The 15949-nt window shown below is 36.9% G+C and overlaps 1 protein-coding gene across 1 annotated transcript in view; it reads right to left on the bottom strand.

The window, feature by feature from the left end:
* Nucleotides 1-672: 672 nt before the first annotated feature.
* The window catches only part of LOC149324032 (ATP-dependent RNA helicase DHX29-like), a 36397-nt gene continuing 21120 nt past the window's right edge, over nt 673-15949 (bottom strand). The window contains exons 18-27 of the mRNA XM_089495642.1: nt 15682-15770; nt 14998-15126; nt 13892-13967; nt 12243-12467; nt 11376-11512; nt 9543-9636; nt 8153-8440; nt 7319-7450; nt 4850-4946; nt 673-2429 (exon numbers count right to left, since the gene is read on the bottom strand). Coding sequence (XP_089351768.1) covers nt 2374-2429; nt 4850-4946; nt 7319-7450; nt 8153-8440; nt 9543-9636; nt 11376-11512; nt 12243-12467; nt 13892-13967; nt 14998-15126; nt 15682-15770 — 1323 coding nt within the window. The 3' untranslated portion in view covers nt 673-2373. The remainder of the gene's footprint in view (nt 2430-4849; nt 4947-7318; nt 7451-8152; nt 8441-9542; nt 9637-11375; nt 11513-12242; nt 12468-13891; nt 13968-14997; nt 15127-15681; nt 15771-15949) is intronic.

Genomic DNA, 15949 nt, shown 5'->3' with positions numbered 1-15949 from the left:
ATATAACCTCTACTCTGAACAGAAGCACATACTTCTTTCAACCTTACACCTTGTTATGGTTTTAATAGCATTATCCTTTAGAGGGAAAAATATTGATTTGAAACCTGTTAATGTACTTGAAATGATTTTTAAAAAGGAGGATTTATGTATGATGTGAAGATCTCTCAAGTTTGTGTTTCCGCAGGCAAACTACTCCCTCTGGTGGATCAGTGAGGCAGACGATTAGAGCAGGGTTGTACCTACAATCCCAGTCCTGTTGTACACACAATGTTCTTCCACTATGAAAACACTTCCTTGCAATACCTGAGGGCCTTACAGTGATTTTTAAAAAATTTAATTTCAAAGTAATAGGGAAATACTGTGAATAATGGTTACAAATAATTGCAAATCAAAATATTTGAACTCTAGGTTGCTGTATGGCAATCCTCATGACCATGAATCATTATTTCAAGGGCTGGCTCAAGCTCAGTGATAAAAGCATTCAAATTTTATGAAGGTGAGGTGGGCAAAATATTCAGCTGATACAAGAAGAATGTGCAGGGCATGAACTATCTTCCAGAGGCGTTTTTTAAAAGTACATCTATATATTTACCCTTATTAATATTCACAAATGAAACTCATCTGAATTTAGATTGCACAAACTACTCATGAAGATGTTAATTATGCATGAATATATTTAGCAAAGCTTTAGTTTTTCACCTATTGACAAAGACTTCTAGTACAGTACGTCCTTCCTTCTGGTCTTGGCTATAGGTTAGGCAAACAACAACACTGTAATAGATCTTTGAATCCTACAGGGGTCTAGTTCACATGTTCAAAATAACCTCATGTGATATATTCCCATTCTCAGTTTTGATGTAACTGCATGAAGAATTGCTATCTGTAGACAATGTTAGATCTGGGCCACATTTTAGCAGTAACAATCATATGGTTCAAAACTGCCAAACAACAACAAACTCAGTAAACAACTTTCAGTTATTTTATCTTGATCATGTCTGTACCAGAACAATTAAAAAATCTCTGAGTGCAAGTCCTTTATTTGTGAGAAATACAGTTTTCAGATCTGGTAACTAATGGCTGAACACAGTTTGTACAGCTTCCATATTTAAAGAGCGGAGAGGAACCATTTTATTTACAGTAGAGCGGATAAGGGAACACAAATGTTGTTGGCAACATAGCTGTCACCATTGCTCACAATGGGATGGTGACTAGGACTTACTTGATGGGAATTGCAACCCAAACAGTATTTGGAAGGCAACATGATCTCTAACTGTTCAGTAGAGGCAGCCAAACATAAGCTTAGAGAGAGGAAGAAGCATAGTAGGATATTAGTTTAATGCAAAGGTGATTGTTATAACTTTTCTTCTTTTGCATATTTTCTTTCAAATAGTTTTAATCTCTTGAAGTGCAGTTAGGGTTGCCATAACTGTCCACTAAAACCCGGGACAAAATGTAGGACAAAATCTAGACCAAACTGTAGGACAAAACTCAGCCCAAAATGTAGGACATTTAAGATCCTCTATTTTTCTTAAATGTCCTACATTTTGGGCTGTGTTTTGTCCTGCAGTTGTCCTACAGTTTGGTCAAGATTTTGTCCTACATTTTGTCCCAGGTTTTAGTGGGAAATTATGGCAACCCTAAGTGCAGTACTAAATATTTTTAAAATAATAATAATAAATAATTTTTTATTTATATACCGCTATTCCTGTGTAGATCATAGTGGTTTCCAACAATAAATTGCAACAAAAACAGTTAAAGCAACATATATCCCCAACAGTGTAGAAACCAACCACCCATAGCAATTAAAAGATCATTATTGTTTTCTGTTAAGGTTTAATGCAGAGCCAATCAGTCACAGAATTAATTCCAACAGAGGATAGGTTTGAGCATATTAACAGAGCTCCAGAGCTAATTTCCTGCCTTTCTTCCTAACTCATCATATGGGTAATAACCAAAGAACAACAATATCTTAAAATGTATTGCTTAAATGACCATGATATAGATAAAAACCTAGTGGAAAATTGTGTTTCATACACACATTCTGGCAAGCAAAATAAAAAGCCCCTTCTCGTAGAGAAGGTTCAAATATTCTCTGGAACGTTCTGCTTTAAACTGAAATAAAGAAAGCACAATTTCTCATTTTCTTAGTTATAGCCATCACTTAAAAACATTTCAACAAGGAGTAACAAACATAGTGTCAAATTCAAAATGCATTCCTGTTCTTACAGAATGGTGTTAAAAATGTACTTTATCCAGCAGCTTCCACATGATAGTTGGCATTGTACCCTTTTAAGTAAGCCCATACTTTACTTCAGTATATATATATATTTCTTTTTCCAGGTATTTTGGCTATGTTCTAGGCAACATTTTATTTCAGACAGTATTTTCTGTTTTTATCAGTTCTTTGATGACGTTCAAAATCTTATCATCTGAAAAACACAGATGGAAAACAGTGGGAAATGAGTTCATATATGCTGTAGATCATCACGCTGAACCCTGCCTATTGAATGTATAGATACTATCATAAGCCTGCGAATGATTGAAAAGTATTGCACTACCATCAGAGGTCACACCACTCCAATATGAAAAGGTATGTACTGGTGACCAGTTGTTTTTTTGTGGGGAGAGGGGCTCTAATAAAAGTGTAAGTGTTAACTTTCAAGTCCTCAACAGTTTAAAGTTCGGCTATCTTACCTTGCTTCCTATCTTAGTATGAACAGCCTCTGATGACCTGTTGGACATTTGTGAAACTGCATCATTCCCAATTTGTGGAATGCATTCTCTCACATTGGAATTCTCTGCTTTTAGAAAAGGCGTCAAGGCACATCTCTTTAACGGTACTTTACATTTTTTTTAAAAAATGTTCACTCTTTTTAATGTTTTAAGTGTTTTGTTTTTATCACTTTAGTGACAGATAGAAAGATGATATAAAAATATTACAAACTAATACATAAAGTTTGGTTCCTATGTTGAGGTATTTGCCTCAGCTGTGAAATGGCCAGCGCTAACAACTTTGCATAATTGTATTATTCAATTAATGGTAGCGCCATTTATGTGCCAGCAGTGTCTGAACTGCCCTTCAGTATTTGTCCCAAATAGGAAACTTGAATAAAACTTAGAAAAGCATGATAAAAAATGGAATACTGCAATGCTGTAGGACAAATGACAATGAAAGCAGAGCTTTTCTCAAGCAAAGCAATGCATATAGCATATATTTAAGTTTACAAAGCTACTGTGATAACTTAGGTGAGTATTTTAATTCTCTGTATTATAAACACACACACGCACATATATCATTTTAAAGAGTATCTGAATTTGTACTAGTTAAAAATTCTGCAAAAACAGTTTATCCTTCCATTCTACGTAATGAAATTTGTCACTTCTTTTGTACGTTATTTTAGGTAGCTTAGGCGCGTTACAGACTTCTTAAACGCGGCAGTCTGCCGGCGGCGCTGGTTGCTGCATCTGGGAACTGCAGCGGCCAAACCGCGCGATTCCCGGGTGGAGCCGAAAAGAAGCGCCAAAATGGCACTTCTTTTTGCGCCCCGGAAGTGGCACCGCAAGGCGCTACTCACGCACTCGCAGTGTCACTTCCAACGTGCGATGTCCGGATGCTACGCGTCTGTGTCGTCAACATGGCGCCCCCCTCGTGTGGAACGGGCACCGCCATTTTGTGCATGCTCCGCGCGTACTAGGGTTAGGGGCATCAGGAAGTGATGCCCCTTCCTAACCGTAGTATGCGGAGTGTGTACTTTATGCCTGTCCGGAACAGGCCTTAGCTTACTGTGGGCAGCCACAGGAGATTACTATTGCTCATTTTAATATGTGATACTCATTCTGTTTGTACTCATTGGTTGATATCCAATGGCAGCGTTTATTCCACCAGCAGGAGTAGTCCCTAAATACAGTGGCTCCTAGGAAGAATGCTTCAGCCTTGGGGAGGAGGAGGTATTTTGCCAATTTCCCCCTCCTTCTGCAGATCCCACTGCCACCTTGTACCACTGTTGTAGGGAGTTTAGATGAGAACATTGTCGGAGGGGGGGCAATGATTTTCCCACTGTCTACCAGGAAATTCCCCCCACTGGGTCAGAAGCTTCCTGGGGACAGAATAAGCTCTTCTGCAAACAGGAGGCTTATGCTGGATTAAACGCAAACATACATGCTTTTCTTGGGTACCCACACCCGTGGGCAAGTTCCAAGGCTTCAGGTGCCAGTTTTTGCCCTAAGTTCCAACTATAGGTTGTATTATCTTCCAAAACTGAAAGTGGTATTGGTCAGAAGTTGATTTCTGATGTGTTTTTTTTAAACCCTTTCTTTGCCTATATATAACAGTCAGGGCGTAAGGCAAGACGCATATTTTGTATTCCTTGAGGCTTTTTTCCTGCTTTATTTGTGCAAGGAGGAGCAGGGACAAGAGGGTCCAGATGGATGCTTGTGATTAACAAGCTGTGGATCCTGCCCCCCCCCCCGCCCGCCTCTGGCAGATCTGTTTATATCTATAGAGAGACCTAATTTCAACACAAATTCCTTTGCATACAAAAGTCAAGTCCCTTTTATCAAAATTAATGCAAGCAACCTTTGTATGAGACAAAAAAAATGCCAATCAACAAGATTCCTCTAAGCATGGATTCTAGCTTTGCAAAGTAAAGAAGCATTTTGGATTAGTTTTTCAGTTTTCTACTTTACAGTGGATTATGTTGGGGGGGGGGGATAGGGTCTTTCTGTTGTATGATTCCCATTCATGATATGATGGTCCATCAACCAGGAGGCAAGTATTTCCCTATTTTGCAAACTTCACATCTACTGTGTGTTCAAAATTATCCTAGAAATTCTAAAAACAAAAAGTTACCTTCAAGTGACATTTTAGGGTTTTCAAGTTTTTGCTTCAAAACAGATTCAATGAGTGATCTCAGTTGCTTGAAGATGACTGCAATTTTTACAGGAGCCTGTAAAAAAAGAAAAAGGAAATCTGATGCTTCTCCCGGTGGTACAGTTTGTTATTAGCATTTCAAACCTTTGAAAACTATTTTCAATCAACAAAAATTCAAACAGATTTGTTTGTTAAGTCACTGTTTTCTGTGATGCCCAGATGGTATGATACTATTTTTAGGTTACAGTTAAAGGAAGAATGTAATCGAAAGAATCCCAATACATCATTGGGCAGCTCTTCTCCTTATTTATTGTAGCTCCTGCTGCCTAAATTGGAAGCATGACGTTATATGTTGGGTTTTAAATTTCTGAAATCCCTTTGCTTTTCAACCTCTCTTCCACAAAAGAAAGAAAAAATGTTTTAAAATGGCTGCCTGTTGTTTTCCTTTTGAAACTGTTGGCATCACTTGTTAATCCTTTTTATTTTCAATCAGCACCATATTCAGAACCTTATCTGAAAGAATAGGATTCCTTTAAGTGGATTATTAAATTGAGTATTTGCTAGGTTGGCTTTGACTTTTTCTCAGCATCTCAGTGTTTGAGCCATAGTGATCTTCTTTCTATTGCCATTGTCATAATTGATGATGCAGAAAAAGCTGCCACATCTGCTATGTAATGTAACAGCCTTCATCTCCTGCTTTGATCTGATGGCACAAGGAAATAACCTTGTGAAGTGTGTGATGTGCTCATGCAGTCATGCAGAGTAGAGATGTAAAATTTCTTGAAATGTTGAAGCCATGGAAAAAAACAGATTTTTTCCCCAGGTATTTTTTTTTTTTTTGGGGGGGGGGGGGGATTGAAAGTTTTGGAAAGCAACATTAGCACTTTTACAGATTGAAAGTCACTCTGTTACTTTAGGAACATAAAATATAACTACGTACAATTTGATATGGCATAAAATTATCACAATTGGTATATTAAAATACAGTGTATTCAAACTGCTATCACGAATGGAATTAACTTTTTTTAAAAAAAAATTATTTGTAACAAATGGAGTAATAATCTCCTGAATTTTGGGTTTGCCAGTTTAAGTGGAGCAGGCAAAATGATAATAATAATAATAATAACAACTAAAAAAACCAGAAGAAATCATCATTAATAACAAAGAAAATCATTTGTATTTCTTCTCCACAGTATCAAATAGACATAAATCACCCATTTCCATAAAAAGAATTGAGGGGAGGGAGGAGGGACTGAGATTCAATTAATAGGCATGAAATTTAATCAAATTCATTTCCTGAGTTCTGGATTGCATCCACACTGCAGAAATATTCCAGTCTGACACCACTTTTACTGGCATGGCTCAATGTTAGGGAATTCTGGGAACTGTAGTTTGTTGTGGCACCAGAGCTTTCTGACAGAGAAGGCTAAATATCTCATAAAACTATAATTCCCAGAATTTGATAACAATGAGCCACGGCAGTTAAAGTGATGTCAAACTGCATTATTTCTGTAGTGTGGATGCAACCCTGGTTTTCAGTTTCTGCTTCATTATGTTCGTCATCATCACAGTTATCCTGGACTCCTAAAAACTGAATGTAACAAGCTTCTCTAGCCTTTCACATGTCCGTTTATTTCTTGATTTAGTGTGTTTCCAAACAAAGACCAGATTCTTTCAGTGTCACCTAATGGAAGAAATGTATCTTGCTGTTCCTTTGGAGAGTTCAGTTTGTAACCTAGGACTGGCTTGTCCTCCTCACTCAGTGCACAAATTGGAATACTGTATGTAGTTTTTAGAAATGGTTTGGAGAGTATATTAACAACTTGTCTTCAAGATTTTATTCATCATGCTAAAATAAAACATTTCATAAACAATTTTCTTCATTCAATTTTTCCAATTTTTTTGAAAAAGAGAAAAAGCCTTCAGGAAAAGAAACATACAAAAAAAACCAGTTTTCCCCAAATTTTTCCAGGTTTTTTCCAGGCTTTTACATCTCTAGTGCAGAGATCCTGTAAGTTAATCAGCCATCCATCCCTTCAAGTTGGATGGAAGGAAGTATAGGGAGCAACCACATGTCTCTACTCCCTAAAGGTGTAGTTTTTGGGAGTGGCAGCATTACACCTAAAACTTAGCCATTAAGTTCCTTTTCTGGCACCACATGTCATGTCTTCAGCAGTTTTATTCAGGAGTGGGCAACTGGAGCACTCTGGGAGCTGCATGGACTGTCTGAATCAGGGCTTATTCAGGAAAGGTCAATCACAACTTTTTGCTTAAAAAGCTAGTCAGGGGAGGCAGACACATTTAGATTTTTTTTTCTGCCCTCTATTAGGGCATATGTCTAGGATTTCTGACACTGAATGAAAACATGCAAGAATAAAATAGCATCACATAATGTTTCCCAACAAAAACTTAAGTAGTTGAGAAAAATTAACTAGAACATAGATATACCTGAAAATGGATCCAGCCATCAACAGACAAAAGGCGTTCACGATGCAATATTTCTATATCTCCACCAAACAATAAAATTGGAAAGGGTGAAATTAAAGTGGTCTCTTTCAAGTACACCCTGGCATACCTAACCTGCATAAAAACACAAAGAATAGTTAAACTATTTTATCAAAAAGACTGTTATATAGAAACATGTTATTTTGCTGATCCATGAATCTTAAACAGTTCTCTTTAAAATCCATTTTTATTGTGTTGAAATAAATGCATTTCTGCTAAAGATTACACATCCACATGCAGTGCTTCATAGCAATGCAAACAGAATCCACATGCAGAAAACATTTTTGTACAAGTAAAATGTCATAGGAAAAATAATCTTTGTACTTTGGGTGACTAGAAAAATCTTTAAACAAGACAAATAGAGAAGTCATTTATCAGTCATCATCTCATAGGAAAGAAGGGGAAGCTTTTTAAGGGAAAAGACTTTGTACACGAAACGAGCTTAAACTGAGTTTGATCCAAGACATGTTTTTACTCATTATTCCTACTATTCCTATACTGCTACTGAAACAGGGCAAGTTATTTTGTTTAACATATAGGTCTTGAACATTTAATGTACAACAGAGGCATTATTTTAGCCTTTTAGTAACAGTAACACTCTAATGGAACAATACATAGGAATTACATTACAACATGTCAATCCTACCATCTGCCATAACGTTTACCCACTTCAACCAAGATGAGAAGATCTCGGCTTTAAACAGCATTTTATAAAATGAGAAGAAATTCAACTTCAAGATTTGTACATCATTCCTAAGGGTATGCAGCAGGTCTTACCTTTTCTTGATACAGCAACCATCCATAAGTCTGCAGATCCCTGTTTACAGAAGAAGGGTGGACTTGTGCTTTACCCTGAGCAGTCTCTGCCACACATGCAAGCTTCTCTGTAATGTCCACAGACTTGGTGAACAGTATTTTCCCAACATTGTCATATAGTCCTGCAGTCAGCACAGCTTTAAGAAGGACCATATCTTGTAGCGAAAGGGAGTGAGTTCCTTCATGATGACATGAGGGTGCTGCAAACCCTGCTGCCCGCACCACCCTGATTAGCTCTTGTTTTACATCCTAAAAAAAAAAAAAATCAGATAGTCGTATTTTAGTAATTTACTCGCTTTTAGACACAGAAATAGGGACATTTTTAGTTTATTTTGTAAATGACACAATATCAAGATACTAAATACATTAATATTTTTATATGAAGGTCACAAACTGAGCAAATTTCATTTCAATTTCCAATAAAAAGCACTTTGAAAAACATGACACTGACTTTAAAGAACTATCAAAAAGTTTTTTTTAAAAAAAATAATAGCAATTATATTTATCTTTTAAACTTCCTGTGCATCATGAAACACCACTACTTATAATAAAAAATATCTGCAATTCCTGTCTGCTGTCTCTAGTGCTGGACACAAAAATATCACTCATTATGAAAAGTTTGTCATAAGGTTAAGAGTTTCATAATACACATAGGCATGGCCTGGCCAGCTATTCTAAGTAAAACGTAGTAGGCAAAAGAAGAATGTGGGTGATTTACAGGACCCACAGGAACGTGGTGTCATTTGTTTTAATGGCATTTATATCCAAATTGAAGTACAGTGGGCCCTGCACATTCATTGGGGTTAGGGGCACAGGACCCTTGTGAAAGTGGAAAAACACTTTTTTTAAAATCTGAGAGAATACCTCTCTAGGAATATCTGGCCCTCCAGTGCAACTGTATGATCAACAGCAGCCAGATGCTAACCACAGAATTGTGCTGGAGGACCTACAATGCCCAGATGTGCTTTCTTTGGGAATCTCTAGTTCCTTCAGCATGACTCTATGATCAGCTTCAGCTAAGTTACACTGGAGGACCTACAGATCCCATATCAATTAAATCTGCAAATAATCAAATCCACAAAAGTCAAAGCCAGAGATATGGAGGGTCAACTATATAAACAAAATATTGTTTATATTGGGGAAAATATGGATTACAGCCAAGTCCAATCTGATTCACCATAAGCGAGCAAGCAAACGTACTGGTGCACACCAGTCTATAGCTCCTGCCCAGTTCTTCCTGTAGGAGCAGCTAAGCACACCATCTTTCTATTTTTCTTTGTTTAGTGTGATGTCAAAATGAGGAACTCTGGCTTGTTCCTCTCCTTTAAAAACTGAAAATCATTGCTGATACCTCCAGAGTTAACAGTGAAGTTCTGTTGAGGAAATTTCCCCTACAGTAAGTCATTTCAGAACGATACCCTCCTTCATGACGGGCTTTCTTCCATCTAGAAAATAAACAGACATTTCCTTTTTATTGTAACAAAAGAATACAATGATAAATGTCAAGGAATATTGGAATAGCTTTCAGAAAAAGCAGCGATAAAAGATTACTTCAGCAACCTTTTGTCAAAACACAATCAGCTGCATTCAGCACTGTTCTGCTAGAAATTAAATCGCATTTTCAGCAGCCTTCCACATATACAATAGATGCTAACATATCATTTAAAGGTAGATCTTTCATCTAACTCTAAACACATTTATTTAGAAATATGTTTGACTAACTTAATCAGGACTTTTTTCCAAACCAAGAGGCTTGGGATTTCAGTTGTGCATAAATGAATGAATATTGCTTGCCGAGGGTAGCAAAATGCTCTCTCATTACAGGGGAGTTTTATGTAGAGATAATACTTGCATACTGGAATAAAAACACTAAGACCAAACATAAATTGAATTCTATAGGCTCATCATCATCAATGAGGTCAAGAGTAGATGGGAAGGTTTTGTCTTCTATGCAATAGAGCCTCTAAGGATGCCATGTTTTCCAAAAAAAAAAAAAAATTAACAAAAGTCATTTTCTAATAAATGAAAAGCAAAAGGTTTTTGCTTTCGGATGCACATGGATACTGTGAAGGAACAGTGGTTTATGTTATTTTATTGATATGCAAGAGTTAATAATGCTTTTGTGTTGTTTTGCATTTGGTATTTGGGGTTAATGTTCAGTAGATAACTTTAATTTCTTGCAAAACACAAAGTGTTTTCAAAATAATGACCAAAGAAAGCCAAATTGTGTATATCGGTGAACCAGGCCTAGGAGTAGTTGCTGCTGAATTAGGAAGGTGAAAGTAAAAGATGATCTGAAACTGAAAAGACAGCTGAAAGTACAGCTGAAATTAAAGAAGTGAATTAGACAGGAGGCAGAACGGAGGGACAAGGGGGCCAAAAAGCAGCAATCCAATAAAAGAGTCAGACACAAATGAGAACTAGCCAGAGTTTGAGGGTTGATCTGTAAGTGAACCATTTTTTTCTTTTTCCATCTCACAGCTCCAAAAATCCAATTAATATATAGTCCTCAAATAGAGGACGTATCAGAAAAATAATTTCAAAATTATTTTGAGAGATAAGCTTGTCATAGGCCTCCGCAAACAACTGCTTGCCTAGAACTTGAGAGGAAGAGAACAGAAACACGTAGGACCTGTATTTCTTAGGGACTCTGATTAGATAGCAGAATCTTTTTATTCTTTTTTTCCTTCTTTTTCTGTTACTCATTTTCTGTTGCTCATCAGTGTAGACCTGGAATGAACAGTGAAATTATTTTCTTATACAGTATCTGTATACTGTATTCTCTTTTCCTCATCTCTGTTTAGGAAACAGAAGAGGAACCGAAAAATAGAAAAACTGAAGAAAACACTCAGAAACAACTCTTATTTTTCATTTTCTTCCTTCTCTTCAGCATGCGCTCAGCTCCTTGCCTCCTGTCACAGCTAGCCTCTTCTATCAGTTACCGATCAATATTATAAACCCACCTATATTGCCCACAGCCACCCTTCTTTTTACTAGTTAATTCCTTTGAGTCCACCAAGGCCGTTCTATCCTGGATTACTTTTCTAAAGGACTCAATGTTTCATGGTTCTTAATATGGAGGAAAGGCAAACTGGTTATGATATAGTTATGATAATAAACAACGAAATATTTTATCAGAACATACTGTTATGCTATAAATGTTTTATGAAAGGATATTCTATACCCTAGGTATGCCTTGTAAATTGTCAAGTGGTCTGAGTTTGCCAGTGCCAGAGAAGATTTTGCAAGGTCTGCTTCATCTTTCCTTCCAATAGGTGTAGTAAATGGAGATTTTTCTGTCATTACAGCAGCAAGGGTGGCCTGCAAACCATAGCAAAATATGACACATTAATGTCCAAGAACAATTATATTTTTACCCTGGCCAAGATCAAGACACATTGGGCTTCAACTAATCTTTTGAAGTTAAAAATTAAAACCATTAATGAAAGATAGAAAATATTTTATCCAAAAATTTCAAAGAAATTTTTTAAAAAAACCTGTTACATATGTGAAATAAGAGGATGTTACACAAGAACTACCTTGCTGTTCTGTCTAGCACTGTTTTATGTTTCCCAAAGTGGCTGGCTGGTTGCCTCTGATAACTCAAAGGTATAAAGGACAGCAATTTTCTTTATTTCACAATGCTCTTACAAAATGGTTTGGGAATGTTTGGTTCAAGGGTCACATGTGCAACCCTGTACTCCGCTCCTGTGACCCCATTCCCATTTGGGAACAATTTTCACCCCAAAATTGTACCAATCCCCAAGAGGATGTAAATATGCCTCTCCCACCACCTTGAATCCTCCTGCTTTGGCAATATCCTGCCAAAATGGCAACTGGAAGAACAAGGATTCTTCCATCCCATTTGGCAATAGTGACAGAAACATATTTCAGAAGTGATGCTGCAACAACTGAACTGTTCTTTTATATATTATTTTAATTGTTTCACTTGCTCTTCTGCCCATAAAAGCACCTCAGTGCTAACAATTACTGTGTGAACATTGGCATTGCCTTCAGCAATGAAGAAAATCATAATAGAAATCATACTTACCACTGGATCCAAGCAGCCAAAAATAGCACCAAATATAAGCATTTTTCCAATCTTCACATTGACTGGGAGTGATGCAAGATGTTGGCCTAGAGGAGTCAGCTTGGGTTCACTTAGTTCACAAGCCCCAATTTTACGTAAAAGATTCATGGCATTACCAACTACTTGAGGCTGAGGTGGATCTAAGGCTTTGGAGAGGAAGTCTTCAGGAGAACCAAGATTACATTTCTGAAGATCAAATGGAAAAGAAAAAGATAAAATCCGTGTAACTTTTATTAGCTAACACTCAAGCAGAGATTAAAGGTAGCATTTTGAGAATATAGAGAAGCCCTTTCCAGCAATGTATCTTGATGACACATTACTACTAGCAGAAACCAAAGAAGACCTGAAGCAATTACTAAAGAAGGTCAAGGAGGAAAGTGCCAGGGTAGGCTTCCTGTTGAGCATTAAGAAAAGGAAAATAACGACCACAGAAGATCTACAAGAATCCACCTGAGATAATGAGAGCATTGAAATAGTCAAAGTTCCCATACACTGGATCAAATATTGATTGGAATAATAAAAAGAAATAAAAAACTAGGATTGGGAAGGGCAGCTATGAAAGAATTGGGCAAGATCAGTAAGTGTAAAGACATAACTCTGAACACTAAGTGAGGATGGTGCAAGCCACTGAATTCCCCATCACTATGTACGGATGTGAGAGCTGGTTAGTGAAAAAAGCAGATGGAAAGAAAATCAACTCGTTTGAGATGTGGTGCTGGAGAAGATTGCTGAGGATACTGTGGACAGCCAAGAAGACAAACAAATGGGTTCTAGAACAGATCAAGCCAAAACTATTCCTGGAAGCCAGGATGACTAAATTGAGGCTGTTGCACTTTAGCCACATAATGAGGAAAAATCAATAATTAAAAAAAGCAATGATACTAGGCAAGGTGGAAAGCAACAGAAAAAGAGGAAGACCAAATGCCAGATGGCTAGAATCGATCAGGGAAGACATGGGCTTGGGCCTGCAGGACCTGAGCAGAGAGGATAAGGACAAGGGGGCTTGGAGAGGTCTCATGCACAGGGTTGTCATGAATCAAAATTAACTTGAGGGTGGTTAACAACATCAATAATGAAGGTACAGACTTATGGTAGGCTGATCTGAAACTTCTGACAGAGTATGATCACCTCCTAAAAGAAGACCCCATGTTCCTTTTAATTCCCTTTTTAAAAAGCCCTTGTCTTCTCAATATGTAATGAACTCAGCTGCTTGAACCAACTACATCTATAACTTCTTGGAGTAAGCTCAGTCCTTTCTTTCTGGAGCTTTCTGGACATTTCTAGTACAAATGCTAAGCTCTAAGATTTCATGCTTACATGTGCTGTTTCTGTCTTGGGCAAAGTATACAATACATTCTGACTTATGAAAAGACATTCCTTAAACACATTTTCCTTTATCTGGGTACATCTGCATATTATATATGCAAATGCAATATTATATAACTGCTTGTTCCTCAAGCTCATCTTCAGAGATAATTTATAACTTTTTAAATAACCTCTTGGCTGAGGGGTTACAATCAGAAAATCTAATAATGATGGTAAACTAATCCAAACTCTCATGTCTGGTAGAGTCAAAAGAATTCATAATTAAAGAAGAAATGAGATACTACCATGATGTGAAGACACAGTTCTTCTAAGGGTACCCGTAATATTTCTGGAACAGAGTACTCTAGGAAACTTGCAAATCTGCAAAAAATACAGGACAGAATGAAGCTGGCATATTTTTCTGGATTCATTCATGTGAATCTGTACCCAGGAACATAACCATATAGGAAATTGTTAATGTGAATTAAACTGAAAAGCATTTTCTTGATTATGGATACTGGAAAAGTCAACTCAGGGCAAATATTTAAAACTAAGACTCCTGTTTAATTCTGCTTATTCTTTCAATGGCTGTCAATCTATGCTGTGAAACGGATGGTAAAATTTTATTTCACTTGTACATCAACAAATGCTTCTTAAAAGGTTAAAAATACAATACAGTAAAAACCCAAACAAACAACTAAATGCTTCTTAAGAGCTTTAAAATACAATATGGCATAAAATAAAAGTGTGACATAAAATATACAATAGAGTAAAATATTATAGAAACTGTAAGTAACATCAAAATGTTATTGCTTGATGGTAAGATTAAAACTCCTTGCATTTAAGTATTATTTTTGTAGGGGATTACATGTATATATGTGACTATAAGTCAACCTCATGCATAAGCCAAGGGTAGGTTTTGTGGCCAAAATTATGGATTTTGATATGACCTGTGTATAAATTGAGGGTAAAACCTAGGGGCATGTGACAAAGGATCTAAAGGATGAATCACGGAAAACAAAGCCAAACAATTTACAAAATTCCAGAAGACACAACTGTTTGTGCTCACCCTAAAGGTTGGCTGGCTGGCTGGATGAGAGAATAGAGGGGAGTCAATGCTTCCAGGACAGATTGTGCTCTTGCTTTTCACCAGGGCATGGTTCCTTTTTAAATAAAAGTTAAAGTACAGTACTTACATTGACCCATGGATAAGTCAACTCAGATTTTTGGGGTCAATTTTTTGACTAAAATTTCTAGACTTATACATGAATATATACAGTAATCACGGATCAGGAAATTGAAGTACCAGAATGCTTATTTGCAACTCAAGTGCTTTCTGCTTAACATATAGTTCTCTATTAAAATAGTGCTTGCTTAAATCTCAGAATTTTGACAGCTGAAGCAGTTTTACCTGTCTCTTGTGTACATTCGAAAGCAGAATCCATCCCTCACACGGCCGGCTCTCCCTTGACGTTGTAGTGCACTAGCTTTACTGACAAAAGTCTCCTCCAGTGAACTCATCTGACTGCTTTCATGGTATCTGGAAAATGATATTTAGCAAAAATTTGAATATTTAAGCCTAGCAAATGATAAATCTAAGGACTCTTCTCTCACTACAAGCAAATATGCTAATCAGTTTCTCAGAATTCCACAAAATCTACTTTATATTCTCTTATAATTGGAACAATTATATTCAAGTAAAGTCGAAGGCTTTCATGGCCGGCATCCATAGTTTTTTGTGGGTTTTTCGGGCTATGTGGCCATGTTCCAGAAAAGTTTCTTCCTGACGTTTCGCCAGCATCTGTGGCTGGCATCTTCAGAGAATGTTTGCCTGGAAAGGACTTGGGTTTATATAATGTGTGACCTGGAAAGGCAGGAGTGCAATAACATAGCCTGAAAAATCCACAAAAAACTATACCTCATGAGACCTCTGTCAAAAGAGAAAGTGGTATTTTGATGTACATGAGTTTTCTAGGAAGTAAACTACCTCAGGACATTACTATTAGAAGATAAAGTAGAACTTTACACTGCTGTGTATAATTAAACAAAACAAAGTGTTGTGGTGTCCATCTTCAAGTAGGGGATATCTCTTTACCTGTTTTCTTTTGTTCTCCCAGCATCAATTACAAAAACAACATCTGGTATAGTAATACCCGTTTCAGCAATATTTGTAGCTAAAACAATCTGTAAAAGAAAGAGAAAATATTCAAGTGTTTTGTGCCTCATTTATTTACAGGAACGTATGCCTTGGAGTTAATACTTATGAACAACCATTTGTATAAGAGGAACTCACATTCCCAAGGGTCCCTAAATCATTGGGAGTACACTTAGGGAACAAGAAGGAGCATGAGAAAGGGAGAGAC

This window comes from Sceloporus occidentalis, unplaced genomic scaffold, assembly GCF_023333645.1.
Source record: "Sceloporus occidentalis isolate IW3139 unplaced genomic scaffold, rSceOcc1.0.p SCAF_1, whole genome shotgun sequence".
Taxonomy (NCBI): Eukaryota; Metazoa; Chordata; class Lepidosauria; order Squamata; family Phrynosomatidae; genus Sceloporus; species Sceloporus occidentalis.
The sequence above is the reverse complement of the archived record's forward strand: the minus strand, read 5'-3'. Positions and strand labels throughout refer to the sequence as shown.